The 22,340-nt window shown below is 37.3% G+C and overlaps 1 protein-coding gene across 3 annotated transcripts in view; it reads left to right on the forward strand.

Annotated features, from left to right (window-relative positions):
- The window catches only part of LOC149793224 (uncharacterized), a 113,285-nt gene that overhangs the window by 63,013 nt on the left and 27,932 nt on the right, over nucleotides 1-22,340 (forward strand). For all 3 annotated transcript variants that reach the window (XM_089967190.1, XM_089967191.1, XM_089967192.1), the window contains exons 2-3: nucleotides 1,992-2,065; nucleotides 7,168-7,482. In XM_089967190.1, the coding sequence (XP_089823316.1) occupies nucleotides 2,002-2,065; nucleotides 7,168-7,482 (379 nt within the window). In that variant the 5' untranslated portion in view covers nucleotides 1,992-2,001. The remainder of the gene's footprint in view (nucleotides 1-1,991; nucleotides 2,066-7,167; nucleotides 7,483-22,340) is intronic.

Genomic DNA, 22,340 nt, shown 5'->3' on the forward strand with positions numbered 1-22,340 from the left:
AGATATATAGGCTCTCAATCTGGAAACCCACCCGTCTCTTTTAAAACATTATCAGTGGATCCACCAGAATTGCGTGAATGTATGTATGTCTGTATGTATGCATGTATGTATGTATGTATGTATGTATGTATGTATGTATGTATGTATGTATGTATGTATGTATGTATGTATGTACGTATGCATGAGTGAAATGAGTATACATGACTGCATATCTCCGTCGGCATTATTCAATAGGCAGAGGACTTCAGGCTCAACATGCGTTTAGCCTATGGATTTTGCTTTTCTTAGTTGTAAATAAATAAATGCTCGGTGGAAAGGTGGCGAAAGCGTAGATTGCTTTCGTGACTTATTTTTGAATTTGCTGTGTACATAGCTTTTCAGTTAAAGTAATGTATCCATAAGTATCTGAACTGACTTGGATCTTTTGTTATAAATGGTATTGCATTAATTTCATGCTTTATCAAATTGTAAAATATACCATAACAGATGAGAACATTTGGGTTGTTTTTATTTGTAAACTTTCTCAATATATGTAATGTAACATATTTGGGAACTTTTTTTATATATTGAGTCACGACAACAATGACTATTCTAAGTCCATCTTAGAGCTGGTAATATTATGTCAAATTGTGTGATTTAAATTCATGTCCAGTCCTGATGGTTCAAGTTAAATTCTGCTTAATATTGCAAAGAACCTTGGTTGTAGACGACTTTCATCTTAATACGCATGTAATACATACTGTCATTGGGGTATAGTGATTTCATTGCTTACGCTACAGATCTAGATGATATGTTAAACTCTTTTGTTATAAGTAAATAACTTAAGCCAAGGTGACAATGTAATAACGCCTATTTCACACGGACATTTTTATAACAATCTGACTTTTAATTAATTAAAGTTCCCTCACTATAAACCGAGCTCTCTCCCTGTAACTGTTTCTCATATCGTACTATCGAAACTATGTTCATGAACTTTGAACTGTAGTAATGTTTGGAATGTATCCAACATCTTTCGTAATTCTTTTCTTCTTCTTCTAGTAGTTGTTCCATCATCAGCAGTAGCAGCAGTAGCAATAAATGTTTACGGTTCATGATAAAACTTCTATTAGTAAACCTGCTATTACTATTATTTTTTATAATAATTAACATCGCCATTATGATCATTGTCATCATTTAGAGATGATGTTTACTCTGTCTTAAACATTTTCAGTGCAATGAATGAAAACTTAACGTCTTATTGGTGTTGTTGTGATTGTTCTTCTTCTTCTGTTATTTGTGTTACAGTAACACACAGTTAGGTTCGCGAAACGTACACTTTAAAGTATATGCAATGGAACCTTTGCTATAGTGGTCGTGGGAGCGATCGTGGTGTTTTCTAAAAAATGATGGAAGCAATTTCTTTGGTAAGATATTTTCTGTTGAAAATATAATATCATTCAGTAAAAGTAATATACCTTCAAAATGTATCCAAATATTTTGATGAAACCTAATGAACAAAGTTAAATGTGACATCAAATTGGGATATTTAATTCTCGTTTAACTGTTAATTCTCGGATAAAAAATGTATGAATTATATAAGGAATGACAGTAATGTTACCAATATTAAGATGGAAGCCACCAATAATGTACCATCGTAAATAATGGGAAAATATGCATGTTGGACAAATATTACTCTATCCATTTACCATCTTTAGATCGTTCGATACTGATTCTGTTTTTAAGATTGTTATGGATAGTTTTATTCCTGTTTACAGTACAAATTCAACATGCTTCTGCTACTAGAAAAACGAGCATGGGCAAAACCGTTGGGCAGAATTGATAAGTATGATTCTATTTGGAATATTCTGAGATATTTTTGGGGCAATCCACTCTTTCAAGATCTCATTAAAGTACTATTGATAATAAGTAACCTGCGACCATCCCCACCCCCGGTTATATGGTTAAGTCATGACCATTTTTCTTTACTCATACACATATTTTCTCTTTTATAGATAAATTAAAATGCCAGAATCTGGACGTTTCTTTCTCTTGTTGGTGGTAGCTTTATTGGCAGAATTGTCGTTGGGTAGGTATTGTAATTGCATTCATTGTTGTGAATATTTTAATAACCTTTATTGCCTATTTTTTTTTGTATCAATTAAGGCATATATCGAGTTCAAGAACAAGTGCAGGAACAAGTGGTATCTCTTCCATGTACAAGTCGCGTGACAAAGTTTTCTTTCCGTCTGTGTATGATAGATCAAATCACCAGGAATACAAGCATTTTAAACATTAAATTGACGCTCGATTACCAAGATACCTGTCTGGCAGCGAAGATGAATATTTTATTTAACCATCTTCATAACAAAGATAAAAATGTTCCGCTTTCATAAATGCCGCTGACAGAAGTAACCAAAATTACACATAGTTGTTGTGAAACAATATGTCAGTTTACCACACACACAAGATTCCAAAGTAGATATAAGCAGTATGAAAAAGTTCGTAATACTGGGGTCAAAGAAAAATAATAAACGATTGACTAACAACGAAGTCACTCCTTATAAGTTGCAAGATTGTCATTAATTAGCTCTGATCAAGTCTTTTAGCTACGAGTTTCATTAGAATTACATCAACACCGATTCAAAACAGGTGGAGTATATATATATATATATATATATATATATATATATATATATATATATATATATATATATATATATATATATATATATATATATATATATATATCTGTGTGTGTATACATACATACAGTTGGAAAGACAGACATACAGGCAGACAAACATAGACAAAGACAGAAAGAGGATACAATAAGAATCCTTGGAATCCTTGGCATCCGTCCGTCTGCGAGAGACGATGGCATAGCTCCAAAGTACGCTTTTGCTTATCCTTCTTTTTAGCTCTCTTTACAGCTTGCTTTATTCTTCTCTTTTCCTCTGCGTTTTGAACTCCCTGCCTGACAGCTAGACGCCAGCTGGAACGGTTGTTTGCACAGCTCTCCCAGTCGTTGACATTGATGTTTGCTGTCTTCATATCCTTCTTGCAAACATCTTTGTAGCGCAGATGTGGTCGTCCAGTTGGTCGTGCACCTTCTGCTAACTCCCCATATAACAGGTCCTTGGGGAATGCGACCTGGGTCCATTCTCTTGACATGGCCGAGCCAGCGAAGGCGCCTCTCGCTGAGTATGGAGAACATGCTGTTCATGTTGGCGCGTTCTAGAACCTCTGTGTTGGGTACTTTGTCCTGCCACTGGATGTGCAGAATGCGCCGCAGACATCTCAGGTGGAAGCTGTTGAGTTTCCTCTCGTGTCTTGCATAGGTGGTCCATGTTTCGCTGCTGTAGAGAAGTGAGCTGAGCACGCACGCTTGGTAGACACACAGTTTGGTCTTCTCTGTGAGGTTGGGGTTGTTCCAGACCCTATGGTTAAGTCTGGCCATCACTGCTGCTGCCTTGGCAATCCTGCCGCCCACCTCAGAATCAATGGAGAGTGAGCTGGAGATGTTAGACCCGAGGTATGTGAAGTTCTCGACAACTTCCAAATTGTACCCATCGATGGAGACAGAGGGAGGGGAGTCTGTGTCCTGTGCCATGACATTCGTTTTCTTCAAACTGATGGTCAGTCCAAATTCCTTACATGCATGGGAGAGGCAGCATACCAGCTGCTGAAGTCCATCTTCCGTGTGTGATGTCAAGGCTGCATCGTCGGCAAAGAGCAATTCACGGATGAGTACCTCTGTGACTTTAGTCTTAGCACGGAGACGGGCGATGTTGAACAGCTTGCCGTCAGCCCTGGTATGGATGTACACTCCCTCGCTGCAGTCCTTGAATGCGTACTGGAGAAGCATGGAGAAGAAGATGGCAAAAAGCGTCGGTGCAAGGACACAGCCTTGTTTGACTCCGCTAATGACTGGGAATGCTTCAGATGTTGCCCCATTGAAGCACACTGTGCTGTGCATGTTCTCGTGGAACGACATAATGACAGCAAGCAGACGTGGGGGGGCAGCCGATCTTCTGCAGGAGTCTGAAGAGTCCACTCCGACTAACCATGTCAAACGCCTTCGTCAGGTCTATGAAGGCAATGTAGAGGGGCATCCGCTGCTCGCGACACTTCTCCTGCAGCTGACGTAGTGAGAAGATCATGTCTACAGTTGACCTGCGGGCTCGAAATCCACACTGGGATTCTGGGTAGACGCGGGAGGCTATGATCTGCAAGCGCGCCAATGCAACACGGGCGAAGGCCTTTCCGACGATGCTGAGGAGGGAGATGCCCCGATAGTTGTTGCAGTCGCTACGGTCTCCTTTGTTTTTGTACAAAGTGACGATGCTGGCGTCACGCATGTCCTGTGGGATGTATCCCTGTTCCCAGCAAAGGCAGAGGAGTGTGTGTAGGGGCTGGAGCAGTGCTGGTTTTCCGCTCTTAAGTACTTCAGGCGGAATGCCGTCTCTTCCAGGAGCCTTCCCACAGGCAAGGCAATCGATGGCTTTTCCGAGCTCCTCCAGGGTGGGCGGTGTGTCTAGCTCCTCCATGACAGGCAGGTCTGGAATGGCGTCCAGGGCCGTTCCAGTGACATTGTTTTGGGTTGCATATAGCTCGAGATAGTGCTCAACCCATTGCTGCACTTGTTTCCCCTGGTCTGTGATGACTTCGCCCGTCTTGGACTTGAGGGGGGCGGTCTTGTAGCTGGGGGGGGGGCCTGTCGCCTTTTTGATACCCTCATACATTCCTCTTGTGTCCCCAGTGTCAGCAGCTGTCTGTATTCTGTTGCAAAGGTTCAGCCAGTAGGTGTTTGCACAGCGGCGGGCGGTCTTCTGGGCGTTATTCCTTGCAATCCTGAGGGCTTGTAGTGTTCTGGGGCTAGGTGCAGCCTTGTATGCCAGGAGGGCTTTCCTCTTTGCCTCAGTCACGGGCTCCATCTCCTCCCAGTTTGCCTCATACCAGTCGACATTCTTTCGCTCCCTCTTCCCGTAAGCTATGATGGCTGAATTGTACACAGAGTCACGGATATGGGACCACTTGGAATCAATGGTGTCATCAGGTGTCACTTTGGTGATGGCTTCCTTCAGTTTGCTGATGAACTGCTGTGTTTTCTCTGGGTTGCTTGCATAGCAGGTGTTGATACGTGGGTGACCCTTCTTCTTGGCGTGGTGCAGCTTCTTGGGTAATATTCGCACCTTGCTGGCCACGAGGGAATGGTCCGTGTCACAATCGGCACTGTGGTAGCTGCGGATAAGGAGGACACTGGCCAGTTCTGCACGCCTGGTGAGGACGAGGTCTAGTTGGTGCCAGTGGCGTGAACGTGGGTGTCTCCACGACACCTGGTGGATCTCCTTGCATTTGAAGAAAGTGTTGGTCACACATAGGCTGTGGGAGCAGCACATCTCCAGCAGTCGCTGACCATTCTCGTTGATCTTGCCCCTTCCGTAAAAGCCGAGACAGGTGGACCAGGCCTCATGGTCAGCTCCCACTCTAGCATTGAAGTCTCCTAGTAAGTAAAGGCTTTCATTGTTGGGGATACTGGATATTGCCTGATCCAGAGCCTCATAAAACTTGTCTTTCTCCTCGTAGGTGGAGTAGAGGGTTGGGGCGTACACACTGAAGATGTTGACCGGGCCTAAGGATGTTGACAGCCGGAGGGCAAGGATTCTCTCAGTACCTGATGATGGAGGTTCAATGAAGGCGATTAGCGTGATCTTGACGGCAAAGCCTACACCATGCTCCCTAGGTTCATCCAAGGGCTTCCCCTGCCAAAAGAATGTGTAATTGGCTTCCCTGATGGTGCCGCTGTCAGCCAGTCGGGTCTCCTCGAGGCAGGCAATGTCGATGTTCAGTCGGGAGAGTTCTCTGTCAATGACAGCAGTCTTCCGTGCATCGTCGATCTGCTGTAGGTCAGTGGTCAATCCAGGACACATGGTCCTGATGTTCCATGTTGCAAAACGAAGAGTTGGAGTCTTTTTATTTCTTCTTTTAGTCTTTCCTGGTTCAGAGTTTTGTGGCCCACTTGTCGAGATGGTTCTCTAAGCTCCACGCATCCAGTGAAGCAGGCAGGCCATGGCGGGCAGCACCTTACTGACTGGGGGCTGCCCAGCTTGAGGCGGGCGGTAGCTGTCCAGTGAGACCTGATGATCTCTCCCACCGTCAGAAGTAACCCCCGGCGCCAAGCTCTACGCCAATCGAGCTTTGACTTAGAACCGGTAAACTGTTACTTCTCGTGTTGTGCCGACGCCGTACGACGACGCTGGAGTGTCCTCTCCAGTGGAGCTATGAAGCCTGGGCAGGGTGGTATGGAGAATCAGCTGTTGCCCATGCAGCAGATCCCCCCCTCTCCACGCAGCTGGTGTGCCCAAGGGAACGACGAATGCCGATACAGCTTGGCACCAACGGCGTCGCAGGAGTTGCCGGAATGACGTTGAAGTCAATGTCATACCGCCTTAGGGACTCCATCTCCGGATTTTCTGTCGGGGTTTACTCCCTTAGCCTTTCCCATGAGTGGGTATAGCCACAAGGCAGCAGAGGTGTGGAATCAGAGTTTTCCTTCTCCTAGATGAGCTACCATCCAAGGTTTACGAGTCCCATCTACCCGAAACAACTGGTTTTAAGGCGCCAGTGGGCCACCTTCACCCCTTCTCCTGTTAGTAGAAAAACATGGTCTGCCGGGCTTGAAATCTAAGCCACTCGCGATGGCCAGGAGCTGGATTTTAGTTGACAGAGGCAGTAAGAGACGCAGGCCGTATGGGGCATTTTGGAGGATTGGGGCGCTTGTCTCCCATTCCCACCCCGGGCAATGTCAACCTTAGACCACATGCAATAAGAAAAGGCGATAGTTTGTGGAGCTGGTATTTTATCTATATTTCGCCATTGCAAGCAATTTAAATAAGTGCAAAATATATGGTCATCTCTAGACCTTTTACAGGGTTTAATTTTTTTAGACGAACAATGATAAATGATTTGGTGTAAACAGTTCAAGTCAAGTAAGACAATAAAACACTATGCTAATACATTATTGTTATTATTATTATTATTATTATCATTATTATTATTATTATTATTATTATTATTATTATTATTATTATTTCTATTAATATTATTATTGGTTGCTATGGTGGCGACGGCAGAGTCGAGGGTATTTATTTTATCATATACTTTAAAGTATATGATCTTTAATTTCAGGGGCAGTAAACATTACAAAATCAGCCTGCCTTGGGGATTCAATAGAACTTTTTCAAGACATTAAGGTCGCTAGTAGCAACACAGTATTGTCCATTTACACCAACGGTAACAACCATACACTAATTGCCATGTGGACTATGCAGAATTCTGTACTAATTCCAACCTTTATGAACGGATACAGTGAAAGGTTGTTTCTTGACAAATCTGGAAACATTTGGATATACAACATTCGTGAATCAGATGAACATAACTACGTCATTAAATGTTGTACGATAGGAAACTTCACTATGAATGAAGTCCAGTTACGTGTTTTAGGTGAGTATTCCTTTATACTTAGTGTTTCTGGCTTTTCAGAAGCTAAATCTGTAATCCTTTAAGATTTGTTTTTGTTTGTTTGTTTTATTTGGATTGTTTTGTCTAGGAACTTTACTTTTAATGTTGACGAAGATGGAAAGCTCGCCCCATGGAGAGCTCGCTTCGGAAGACCTGCACTGATGGAGAACACTTCCCGACATATCTGTAGAAGCCGGCCCAAGGTGGTTGGAGATGTCGTCCCAGATTGTCGGGAAAGAGCGAGTTCTTTGGTATATTGGTTTCCTCTGTCAATTATTACCTTAAGTATTAACTAAGAATTCAGACTGTTATCATTAATTACCTCAGTTCTAAAAGAAGATGAAATTGTCAGTTCTTCACAAAATTGAATTATGCTTTAGGCATACTTGATTGGGGGTGGGGTGAGGTACGGATGCACGTCAGTAACGTTAGTGTACGAACAGAAGGAGTGAAACCTTCGGATAATCCTGACGTATTTCAGTTATTATAACCCAGATTAGTTTCTATTAAAAAGGATATTCGGTGATATAAAGTAGATAGTATCGAAAATAAGAGGCAAAAATTAATTTCCAATCAAAATAATGCGGTTCATTTTAAATAATTAATTAAATAAACAGTCACAATAAATAAGACTGCTTTTGATGGATGGTGTCAGACCGTATGAGAGAAAGTTGAAAACTATGAAATAATCTGATATATGATGTAAAAAAATTGGGCTGCGCTGAATTTATTACTACATTGGGTACGACACAGATGACTATATCGTCACATGTTTGGTAACTTTAAGATAAACAAGTCTGATATAACGCTACACAATGGCAACATTACTAAACAGCATCAACAACAGCAAACAGCGATCCTTCGATGACCGGTAACAATGGTCCCACATGTATTCAAAAATACTTTAAGGAAATTATACATTCAATTTGCATCTACCATCACAGTATTTTAGACCTGAGTATAGGTGACTCAACGCACTAATTTATTTTTTGCAGAACACTGCCTATAAATGTTAATCACCATTAAGTATAATCTCAGCAAAGTAATTGATAAAATAAAGCAGTAACCGCTATGGGTGCGACATCTCCAAATAATTATCTATGATCTTTGGGACGATTCACCAGACGCAATGGAACGACTTCTCCAACAATCATGGGGCGACTTATAATGACACCTGTGATGAGTTCTCCAAAGGACGAGTTTTCGATGGGGCGAGCTCTCCCAAGGCGAGGTCCCCGCTATTCAATTTTGGCGTATGACAGATCAGGTTATTTATTCAACTACTTTCAATTTGTGTGTGTGTGTGTGTGTGTGTGTGTGTGTGTCTGAGTAGTAAAAAAGACACGATGACCGCTGTACGCCAATACTTTTATAACATTAAAGAAACACAATACATATACCTTGCTTTATACCCAGCTTTTGTTATGATTCGGGGGATAAATTTGCGATAATGTTTGAAGTTATACTAATATTAGTATATATCTGTTCAAGTCACCAACATAATTTAAGAAAAAGTCAAAATGTTAAATTAATCAAAAATATAACCACACAATTGACATTTACTTTGTAAACCACCACGATCATATTTTGTGTATAAAAATAGCGTGAAAAAGTCACACATACAATATAATAAGAACAGTACCAAGGTGTTTCGAATATGATCTAGCCAGGTTTACTTTGTAACGTTATTAATATATTCAGTTAATATATGATCAAGAAAATGTCGCTATTCCCTTGAGGATAAGCATGACACATTTCCCTGTTGTGCGAATATTATGCAAAGGGAGACACTAAAAAACTTGTATCACTCTATGGATCAAACAAACTTTTGCTTTTTATTGACATGAGAAAATACACGTTGTGTGAGATTTTGAATTGCAATTTTAGTTTTATTCTTTTCATTATTGCCCGATGCGTTGTTCATATTATCAGAGGCTAAAGAATGTTTGTAGGTTCGAGAGATTTCTATTTAATTCGCAACATTTGCGCGCAGTCCAACATTCGAAGTGTTACGACTCTGTGGTCACAAACTAAGTAGCAAAATGAAGCAAAACCAAGAAGGTTTGTAAAACATAACAAAAACTTTACAAACAAACAATTTAATTATCAGTCATAAATGAAAAAGTGAGAAGTGCTTACATTATAAGGAAGTGAATCCAAACTAATCCTCATAACGGTCTATGAAAGTCCTAAATGAATGAATGGCTTCTGATAAATTTCAAAGACGGAAATGTACTAGTCCTCCAAGTACTAGTCCTCCAAGAACTGTGACGTTGTCAAGATGGCGTTGTACTTAATTTCTTTGAATAATTTATCACATTTCAAGAATAATAATATAGTCCAAAATGAGCACTTTTCTTTTCCACTGAACAGTCCAAACAAATATTTGTCCTCTGAAATTATGTCTAAGTACAACATAAAACACGTCTGTCGACTTACAGCAGGAGCACAAGAAGTGAGAATGAATGAATCTGATTGCTTAATTCTCGCCTTATATATCCCGTCTATTGAGACTGTATCTCACAATAGATCCCACATGATGGAATACACTACCCATTTTACGTTGATTTTGCCTATTCACGTGACCCAGCCCAATCAATGGAAAGTGACTGAATCTTTCCAGAAACGACGAAACACCATTAACCAAAATGAGAAATTAAGCCAAAGGCGCCATCAAGTCTTTCTATTAAGAATCATTATTAAAAATTGTCAAAACATGTGTAAGGATCTATGTATAGATTCTATGTAATTTACGTTCTTAACAGAGCCAAGTCACGTATACAAAAATGTATACAAAATAATGCAATGCAAAACTCCTATACAGAAGAAAATGTATCAGCGATTAAGTTCTTTTCCTTTGAGGTGCCGAATATCGATGTTGTATTTTTGTAAAATCAAACTCCATCTTAAAAATCTCTGATTTTTAGTTTTCATTTTGTTGATGAAAGAAAGGGGGTTGAAATCACATAATACACTAATCGGTGAAGGAGCAGAATTAAACTCCACTTCAAAGTGTTGCAAAGCCAAAATTAAAGCCAAACACTCCTTCTCGATTTCTTTGGTGCTTATTTATTTGTTTTTATTTTAGTAGAAATAGAGCACTCTGGATGATTCACGCCATTTTTATCTTCATGAATTAATACTCCATCAACCCCTACATCACTTGCATTAACATACGTTTTAAAGGGTTGTTTGAAATCTGGAGCTGAGAGAACTGGTGCAGTCTAAAATTATGGCCTTTAATTTATCGAACAACTCAAGACATTGTTTTGTTAGAACAATAAAACTTGGCTTGTTACGTACTAAATTGTTCAGGGCCTAAGCAAACATGGAACAAATTGAGCAGAAGTTTCGATAACATCCAGCCATACAGAAAATTCGCATCAGTTGCTTTCTACGGTTAGGTACATGGAATGAAGAGATAGATTTAACCTATGCTTCTACAGGCTTAACTTAACCATGTCCCACAATGTGCCCTAAAAAAGTGATACAAGCGTGGCAAAATTCACTTTTATTTAAATTAATTATTAAATTTACATCACTCAAGCGAACGAGGAATTTCAGGATTGTTTCCAGTCGATCCGTCAATGAATCGTTGTAATTAAGGACGTCATCGATGTATGCATCACAACCATCTATCCAAGATGCTCTAATATTCATTAAACGCTGGAATGTAGCGGGAGAATTTTTCATACAAAATGGCATCATTTTGTACAGATAGAGTCCATCTGGATTTGCATGTGCCGAAATTTCTTTTGCTCAATCCGTAAGTGGGATCTGCCAAAATGCCTTTAACAGATCAAACTTGGTGATAGTTTGCATTTCCAATTCTATACATACAATCATCGATTCTTCGAATTGGAAATAAGTCTGTTCACTCTTATGTTTTAAGTGCACATACGCAAAGAATTATCTGGTTTCGGCACAAGAATGCACGGCGAACTCCAATTAGTTTTGCTTAGTTCAACAAAGTCGATCTCCAATAAATACTCAATATCTTTTTCAAACATACCTGCTTGAGATGATTAATTTTATAATGGTGCTGTTTTACAGGCTTGGAATCTACAATTTCATCATCATGATAGATTTTGTTTGTTCGAGTTGGAACATCTGGGAACAAGTGCTAATATTCACATATTTGCTGGTTTGGTTCATTCTTTCCTTGTGAATGTAGATGTGAACGATTATTGTCCAGATTCTTTATTACTTCAAAATTCTGATAACTGGTTGAACTAGAATCATTACAATCTGGTTGTACAGTTATCATTTAAATTTTCGCTGTGTGGGAAGGGAACAACTAAATTTACTGAATGATTCATAGAGCTAGCTCGATCAACATACTCCTTTAACATACTGATAAGGCAGAGTTGTTTCTGTTTCTGCCTCCCTGGAGTATCGATGATTTAATTTAAGCCTCTGAATTTCTTTTTACCTGTATAGAGACCATAATACCTAGCATGAGGAGGACTTTGAGGTATGGACGAGAGAGTCAGAACTTTATCACAAGGTTGAAACGTTCTTTCCATTGTAGTTGTGTCATACCTTAATTTCAATTATGATTGGGTAGACTTAAGATTAATTCACAAGCTGTTGATAGCTTGTACTTCAAATCAGAGATATAATCAAGTTAAATAACTTTTTATTTAAGCAACTTCAATGGTCCGCGAACAGTGGATCCGAAAACAAGTTCAAAAGGATTAAAATCCAGGGGACTCTTGAACTGATTCCCTAACAGCAAACAAAAATAAATTAATACTTTCGTCCCTATCATTTCTGGTCTGAAAGCAATATGACCTTATCATATTCTTTAAAGGCTGATAAAAACTTTCCGACGTTGCCTGGCTTTCAAGATGATACGTAGAGGACGTGAAATGTTCAATGCTTAATTCATACATAACTTATTCGGAGATCCCTGACATTAAATTAGAACCTTGATCAGATTGGACGGACTTAAGAAGGCCAAAAAGTGTAAATAAATTCATTAAGGCCTTGTCTATAGTTTTAGTCTTAATGTTCCACAAAGGAATTGCCTTTCGAAACGTTGTCAGCGCATACATTATGGTCAACAAGTATTGGTTGTCTGATTTGGTCTTTGGTAAGGGACCTACACAACCTACCATTATACTACTAAATGGTTCGTCAAATACAGGAATTGGTTGTAAATGAGTCTTAGGTATCTTTTAGCTAGTTCTTCCTACGATTTCACATGTGTGGCAAGATCTACAGTATTTAGAAACATCACTCTAAATTTTAGGCCAAAGAAAATCGTTTAAGATCTTGTAATAGGTTCTATTGACTCCCAGATTACCATCCAATGGAATTTCATGGGCTAAATTTACAATGCCCTTTTTATATGACTCAGGTACCAGAATGTTGTAGTTTACTGACCAGTCGTCATCAGTGGGTACCTCCGGTGGTCTCTATGTTCTCATCAGGACCCTATTTGTTTAAAAGCTAGCAAGCTGGTACCTCAGCAGAGTCATCTTCACTAATTGCCATCTAAAACATACATGAGACTTCTGGACTGTCTTTTGTCACCCTGATTAGAAATAAGAGAATAAGTCTTCCTCAGGTCTTTGTCGCAGCCGCGGTTAATAAAATGTTCAGATAACTCTTCACGTATGGCTCATCCATTTCTAGACCAATCTAAAATATTCTTCAGTATCATATCAAGCTGAAGCCAACTAGATGAAATATAGAACATTCAAACTTGTATTTCTGTAGAAACAGTCATGTTAAGTTTTGTAATCTCAACGATGTTTTTGTTTTTCTTTGTCTTGTCTCTGTTTCGTATTTGGTTTGAACAAGACTCAAAGTCGAACGCGCTTAGGTTACTTAAAACTAGCATTGCACTGATCATCTTCAGTTTATTGTGTTTATATATGCGAAAAAATCAAGTTTTATAAATTTCAATAAATAATTAATTTCCAAATATACAAATTGAAACTTTAAAAGGAACTTAAAGTATCGTGAATTAAATCCAAAATGGTCGTAGATTTTGTATCATAAGTCCAATAGTATAGAGTCTACCGAATGAATGTCAAGTCTTAAATTTGCTGATATACTAAAAGTCTTGCATAGTCAGTACAAATGGGGATTATCTGGCTGATGCACAAGAATGAATGTTGATCTCCTGTTACATGGAATTGCTTGAATGACATCTTTCTCCAGTATATATCGAATTTCCTTTGTCATAAATTCCTGCTGAAATGATTCATCCTGAATGGATGCTGTTTTGCAGGTGTAAAATGTACAATATCAACGTCATGGTAGACTTTATTTGTTCGTGTTTGAGCATGTGGAAACAATTTCTCATAGTCGCATAATAGCTGTTTTAATTTATTGTTTTTTTTTGTGGTTGCTAAATTGTTCATCAAATGCAGGAATATGCTGTGGATGATTCTTAGATATCTTATGTTTGGGGTTTCCTACCATTTGACAAGTGTTACAAGATCTAAAGTATTTTAAAACATAAGGTTTAGTTTTCCACAAATATATTTGATCGAGAATTTTGTGTTATTGACTCCTATATCAGTGGAGATTTAATGGCTAGACTAAGAATTTATTATCGATATCAATTGGGAGCAACAATTTGATAGCTCACTGACCTCTCGTTACCATCAGATATCGCTGGTGGTCTTTATTTTCTCTGAATAAAGTATTTTTGTTTTACAAAATAGCAAATTGGTACTTAATTGACTTTAAGTTTTCTAATAGCCCTCTGAAACAAACATCAGATCTTGGGATCTTGTTCCTGTTTGGCAACTGGTGATTGTCGTTTGTTACCCAGATTAGAATTAAGAGAATGTGTAGTATAAAGAGTCAGGGTCGGCTACTAAATTGTCACTCCGAGCCAGGTAGTTTGGTAGCCGCATGTTGACACACTTCCTTTTATACTTTCCATGGTTTTCAAAATACTGAATTATTTATCATCTTAAGAAATCAAATTTGAAGTTTCTTTCAGCCGCTCGCATTGTCGTATTGAAATCAACATCACCCTTTGCAAAATTCGAGACAAGATGACCACTTTTTCTTCCTATTCCTGGCAACACAGCGCCTATCCTACCAGACAGAGAGAAAATTCCCCAATGATTTTCTTGCGCTTAATTTTCACTATACAAGTCAAATAAATTATTTTGTTTTTTGATCGCAGTAAAATGTTTCGCACTTATTTTTTAAGTTCACTTTATTTCCCGATTGGATTGTAATAGACAAAGTGACTCCTGGTATACTTTGCACGTTATTAAGTGGATGGTACATCAGCAGCAAAGCCTTTACTGTCATTAGAGAACCAGGTGGTGAAGTAAGGACTAAAGCTCTAAATAACGCACGTGGTTATGACCACTTTGCGCATCATATGATCCTTCCGCTGCAAAACAATTTATTAATAACCTATTTACTTCGCTTATATTGACCGGAAAAGCGCAAGTGAACTTTGTTCTGTCTAGAATTTGTCAGCTAAAGCCAAGAATATGTAACAGGCTGTAATTAATTGTAAAATGAATTTGATAGCCAGCCTTTGTCATTATTTTTGTCTTCAGTGTAGAATACGTTGGTTCAATAAGTAAGTTACCTGCATTATCACCTGGCTTGAGTCTTTAAATATAACATCTTGATGTGCTTCCAAGGCTTTGATAATCATATTTGCTTCGTATCATGTGATGCCGCAGCTTGTTCTAAATTCTTCTTGACAATCTGAAATAATGTTTCTTATTCGTCGAAATCGCTAAGTGTTTTTCACTTGTCTTGGCTGGGATTGAACGTATAAAAATGGTTACATTGTCATAGCTAAGTCCATTTTTTAGCAAAGTTAGTGATGATCATTTTTATAAGCAGTATGCAATTAGTGTTTATTCAGTTCTGGTACCGTTGTAGGCAAGGGCATGACAAATACATCGTCAACAATTTTGATGTAGAACACAACAGGCGCCTACTGAGATCAGGCGATACTATGACAGGACCATCCAATATGTCGGCACAAAAAAACAACTTGGCTAAGACCTTCTCGTGAATATATTTTTTTTTAACCCATTCTCTATTTAATCTTTCTAACTCTACAATATTTAATTTTATATTTATGCTTTTAGTTACGTTATATCGATACTTATGTACCAGGTATTCTCCCATATTAACGTCCCAGGCTGCGCCTTACACAATGTTCATAATGTATGCAAAGTGTCATATGAGACTCAATTTATTATTGCTAATTTTCGAAATATATAAATTATGCAACATATTCGTTATATAACTTTTATCTTAAGATAGATAAAAATAAAAAAAAACAAGGTATTATCACTACTAAAAGCATATGAGCACCGACGTTTCTTGCATTATAAATTAAACTTAACAATCCCGTGTTACGTGAACCAAGGTAACAAGATGAACTCTTTGACTTATTGACAAGTCATGTAACACGGCAAGTATTTGCTGCAAAAATAGTACACCCCACACTGTGACAATTTATCTGAAAGTCATTTGTACCCGCCCACTATTCACAAACATAAACCTGGAGAGAATGCGTTCCTAATTTGTTTTACATTTATCTACACCCTATAATTGGCCATTATACAATGTTGCGTCCATATTCATGAAAATATAAATAGACATGAGTCAAATATAACACTGGCCAGATTAAATAGAACGTGCAATGGCTTCACGAACAAAAGATAGCTACGGGTAAGGTGAAGTCCACTTTCCCAGTTATTAAACATGCATGAAGTAGCACTACGCACAGAGAGTCTTTGTATAATATTTAATAATAATATAGGACATGGACTAAATCAAAAATTTGAAAATAGATGTGATGATGGGCAACCTTTCATCTGTTTCCTCTTTCTCATTCGACCCCTTTTGGCAATTTAGCAATTATGAAGTTGGAATAGGGATTATTTAAGTTTTGAATGTTGAATGGATACGAAAATTTGGATGCAGGGATCTCGCCAACAACTCTTGATAGCATCGGGGTAAGTTGAAAGTGGAGTCATATCGTGTTTTCAGAACCATGCGTCATCATAATGCAAGTTTTAAAAAGCAAAGGATTATACAAGGAAGTACATTCTTTGTTTCCGAAGGTCACTCTAGTATTTCAATTTAAATGATAATAATCTTTCTATTTTCTTTACCTGATAGCTCTTTACCGGCACATGGATATCAAAAACCTCGAGGGGATGTCTCAGGAATGTTTTATGTGCTTGCTTTGGGGTTGAAATTTGGCCCCATTTCTAATCAGAAATTTAAAATAAGAAATATTTAATTTAGCACAATGACTCTGGAACAGAAATTTTAATAATTAATTCAGTATGTGGTACAAGAAGTCGAAAGCACCTAGCTTTATAGTTTAGGCTCCATATTGAACAATAATATTTGGACGAATCGATTTCCATTTCCAGTGAGAATAGGAAATGTTGCCAAACATATGGACAAGCGCGTGTAGAAAGTTCAACATTACAATGTTCAACATGATCATTGTAATCCTCTGTTTGCGAATATGTTCACAACGGATGTTTAAAATACACACGAAATGCTGTTAAGGCTTATACTAATATTAAAACTGATTTTTGTTAACGCTATCCCATTTGTTTTATTCAAAATGACAATATTCAAATAATCTTACAGTCTGAAATCTGCAAGTCTTAAGAGTATAGGTGCTTGTTAACAATTTTAAGCATAACATATTGGAAATATAATTACTAATTGTATTAGTACTGGGTAGATTCAAAAGCACGGTGGGCTAAAAATGATAGCTGAATGCTGTGGTAATCTGGACAGAATTCATACTGCTACATAGTCATGTGAAAAGAGTTTTGAAATATAAATAAGAAACAGATTGGTATCGATATTCTTTTGGTATAGGTTGCGCAAATTCCAATTCTTCCTGTGTAAAAATGGAAAATTTAGGCCATTGTCGGGTATACGCGTGGACTGAATTAATTGATAAAAATGTATCAAAAGCAACTGAGCTACTATAATCTAGGATATGTCAGGTGGAAACGATGAAAACAACTAACAAAGAGGATAACTCTCGCAAGTTTGTTTCTTAAAATGCGAATGTGCATTAAAATAAGATATTTTCTTTAGTCTTTGCTGAGTTAGTCAAGTCTCCAGTAATAAAGTGTCCACGTCAATTCAATGGAGAATAATTTGAGTTTAAAGAAAAACGATTTTAGATTCGTTGATGGTAATATATATGTCTTTACATACAGTCAGTCAGATATGAAGACAAAAGAGACAACCTTCAGCATCTGTTAAACCAATGCTACTTAAAATCATAGGAACTTTGAAAAGGCACACAGTGTAAACACTTAGTTATTCATTGCACAGATTTACTAAAAGCACTACATAATTCACAAAAGACGTTACATCTCATTCATAGCATCTGTCAAAGTTAAAATGAAATGTATGTTTGGAATGAAGAGACAATGAAGGGACCGTTATTTTGCAAGCAGTATTCTACTTATACAACATGCTTTACAACATGCTAGAAAGAATGTCGGGTTCGGAGGTTCAAAACGAATGATTATAAACTATGGAACATGATGGTTAGGTCTTCTAAGGAATAGTTAGCCATTCGTAATTACTCCAAATAGTAGGTGTCGTTAGGCTGGCATCATAATCTTATAAATACGCTTTTCAGTTTCGAATGTTGAGATGTGAGTAAAAATTATACGGTTCTGGAATGGTGTAGAGATAATCTGACGGTTTTGTATTGGAAAAGGTTTAGAGGTTAAGGTCATTTATTGATAATGGTATTGCAAAGCTGGATGAGACCGTAGGCATTGGTAATGTAATTCGGTGTGCATGTCATGCTTTCATAGTAAAGCCGGTAATACTCATATGGCAGACCTGCATGGGTTTTGTTGGAGGTGGTGTAGATGTGGTGGATGAGATAACATTGGTCCCTGTCACTGAATGGGAAACAGGGTATGTAAAGGCCTGGCAGACGAGGGAGCTCGGGTTTACTGGATACTATAAAAATAATGGTATTGCAGCAGCATCGCATGTAAATAGCTGCTACAATGTCATCCCACGTGACTGTAAACTGAAAAGGTAAGAAAAATGACCGTTTGGCGAAAATTGGAATGACTGTTTAAATAGACGGGTTTAGCTATATATGCTCTTGCTGTGGTAATAACAATGAAATATCGTCACATGCTCTATTCAAATCAAATTTGTTCATAAAATTTGTTTCTCTAACCCCTGCTACAACTCCTAAATCTCCTTCTTTCGTCTACTTCAGCCGTCTATTCATCATTAACCTCTTCGTCCTCCACCGTCAGAAAATAATAAGTTTTTGACATAGCCCAAAAGGCTTACTATAACAAACGTTCGTTTGAGATGGCGAGACAAATGTAATAGTAGCAGTACCTGGTAGTATTGATAAAATGATAATTTGGTTGTTGAAAAAGTGGTGGTTAGATTCTTTCGTTTAAACTGATTACAGCACATGACTAGTCTTGGTATTGTGACTTCGCTATTTGAAATTTTCGTGAAAGGTATAAACAAAGCATCAGACAGAATTTGTGGTATATACACTATTTGAAAGTTTAAGATGATCAGTTGCTGCAACCATTAGTAACGTTACAGATTATTGTTTGTTATGGCATAATCTGTACACTTTACATATTTTTTTACATTACCATACTTTAAGAGATCACTTTATGTGGTTCTGTTTGGTACAAATAAGCCCAAGAGATTCATGCGCATTATTCTCTTTATTGATTAGCTGCGATCGTGGGAAAATGTTCTTTTTAATGCAGTATGGAACATTTTCTTTTTACTAATACTATGACTATTTTGGCGGCCATTTTTTGAGTTGCCTACATAAAGGGAATTGATAAAAAAGGTCACGTCTTTCTGAATATGACCAACTTACCAAACAGGGGTCGTAAGGCCGTGTATTGACTATCATGCGCTAAACATAATGTTAAACCCCCAAACAAGAACAACAACAAATAAAATTAACGAGTATTTGTCAATTGATAGCGTGCATGAATGGAAGCGTGGGCGGTAATCCTATAAGAAAAAAATTAGCCATATATACAATAATGGTTAAAATGTTAACTTCTAGAAGCAAACAAACTCATCCCAGTTCATAGAAGAATGTAAACATAAACCAGCCTCTCAAATTTTTGAACGTTCGACCTATCAAACCACAGTATTTTTACGCGGTAAAATAGCTCAAACGATCTAATGTTTCTTATGTAAATAAATTCCGACTATTTCCTGGTCCAAATCAACTAATGCAAATATCCAGTCACAAACTCATTACAGTAAATATGGAATTTCTTCATCCAGTAATAACCCTTTCGCTTGAATGTCCAACAACTTAACTGAAAGTGACACGCCTTTGTATCCGCTTTGTTACTTTGATATTCTAATCTCAATCAATCAAACGTTGTGACAACATACATAACTTCCATACATATTCTGTGTTAAACAATGATGTTCTCTGAGTCATTTATTCCATTTTGAAGACCAATCACTCTTTTTATTCTAATTTGTAAGAGAAACTGTGCTTTTAAGTATTGGTTATAAACGTGCTTAACAAATCGACAAGAGTTTGAGACCATTTGTGACGCGCAACAAATGAAAGGTACATCGTCTGAGTCAGAGTAAGCGAAAGTACTTTTTCTTTGTTCTATTTTCATTACAATAAAAAACTATATTATATGATGAAAAGAATCTCAGTATTAAAGCTATGAAACTCGTTGAATAACTCCAGCTTTTCCAGGCTGGCAAGAGCGGGACATTATTCAACCTGTTTAATAAATTAAATATTTAATCATTACCCATTTGAGATCCTCTATTTATTTCATGGTCAGTTAAAGTTGTGGGGATGTTTCTAAATTGCCGTATGTCTTTCGAATATCCAGGTGCTTCATTATATTGATATATGTACCAGTATGAACATGTCGTTGTTGCGTCATTTTCTTATCTATACCAATGTCAATCGACAGCAAAATACACCATTTCCACCAAAAGAATACTCAAAGTTCACTTTTGACTCTCAAATATATTTAATTACCATTATAATGATGTTTTAGGCTGTCATAACCTAATTCTCTTACAACAAATTCCTCAAATAACATTTATAGTGTTTCGAACAGTGGAATAAGATGTTGCAATATATGTTCTATTTTTAACTTAAGCTTGTAAAAACAAACCGCATAAGAGTTGACGCTTTAATTTGACTTTACAATTCATTCATCTGTTAAACCAGAGAGATCATGCATGAAGACCCCCCCCCCCCACATCCTAATTCTTCGTCACTTGTTACCACTAAATTTGTCTCTTCCGCTTACATTATATTCAATGCTTAGCTGCACCTGTTTCATAGTTGTACTGACGTTTGTATGAGTCAATCATATAACAGGTGAAGTCTAAAAAAGTCACTTATGCAGCGTTTATGTTCTTCCGATCCATTTATATTTTGTTTTCATCAATGAATATCCACTCAGGATTTGATGGACTATTAACGTTATGAGATGTTATATTAAATTGTTTAAGTCTGTGTAGTTGTTTTTGTTGTGTTAATCACCTAAAGTTGTTGAGCATTTAGATAACCATTTTCGTACATGAAAGAAAACATGATTCCTGTATACTAATTATCCTAATTCTGGTACACTTTGATTAGTTAAATTCCTAGATAATATTCCTCACAACACTATTGAAACCCCCATTGCATAGTTTAATTGATTCTGCCAGAATGACATATCACACTGTAAGGCATCACCGTCAAATCTTTCAGTGCAGTTATAAAACATATTTACTTGTTTGTATGTATACTAATCTTTTTCAGCGCAATAGAAGGTGTCTCTTCAAGTATATGTGGTTAACAGGATGGTAATGGAGAGGTTCAGAACATGGATAAGATGGTGTATTTTTATATTTATGTAAAAAAAATCTGAAGTACATTATTTAACTGACAAAAATTGTTGCACTTGAAATCTTTTTGTTTCTCTAAATATTTAATCACATTATAAAGCTTAAATGGGTCAGTCGCAAGTAGTTCTTGAAACGACCCGTATCTAATTAATGTTAGCTCTGTGAAGGCAAGTGTTGTGGTTTAGATAATACATAAGAGATTTTACAGGCTGCTTTGGTTGACTGAATATTTCCTATAATATGTGGTTTTCATAATTTAGTAAAGGTCATGCTGATGTGGAAAAATAAATATTTTTATTATGTTTTTCATCAATAAAAAGAGAAAGCCATATAAACCATGATTAAAAGCTCGATACATTTTTTCATGCTTTTTATTAAATTTTTTTAAAAACAAGTTCTTGTGTGGCGGGAAAATATGTATTTTTTGCTACTTGTCTGTGTGCATGTGTGAAAAGGAAATAATCTGTGTGAGTGCGTGCATGTGTATGTATGTGTTTGAGAAAGTAGATTCGAGTGGCTGTTTGGGCGAAGAGAGATTTACTACCAACCAGCAGATATCATTATGCCACTCCAAACATCGCTCATTATTTTGCTTTTCAAACGACAATACTTTCGTTTTCGCTTAGAGATTATCTACTGTTGATCAAATATTTAATTCTCAAATCTGCCACATTTAAGGCTTAAGTAATATGTGCATGCACGATAACTCAAGTTCTATAATGTATGCGTGTGGCATTTTTAGGATAATAAATTTCAACAAAATACACTTTACCTCTTTTCTTTTTTATATTCTCAGATTCGTTTTATATAGAGTTCCGATATAAACATATTTTAATTCAAGACGGTGAACATAATTTTATGTGTTTACTTTATGTACATACACACTACTTGTTCATTTTATCGGATTTTTTTTTTAAAGATGTAATTATCCTGAAAGAACTCGAACTTGTTAAGCT

This window comes from Sinohyriopsis cumingii, chromosome 8, assembly GCF_028554795.1.
Source record: "Sinohyriopsis cumingii isolate HCF-2022 chromosome 8, ASM2855479v2, whole genome shotgun sequence".
Classification (NCBI taxonomy): Eukaryota; Metazoa; Mollusca; class Bivalvia; order Unionida; family Unionidae; genus Sinohyriopsis; species Sinohyriopsis cumingii.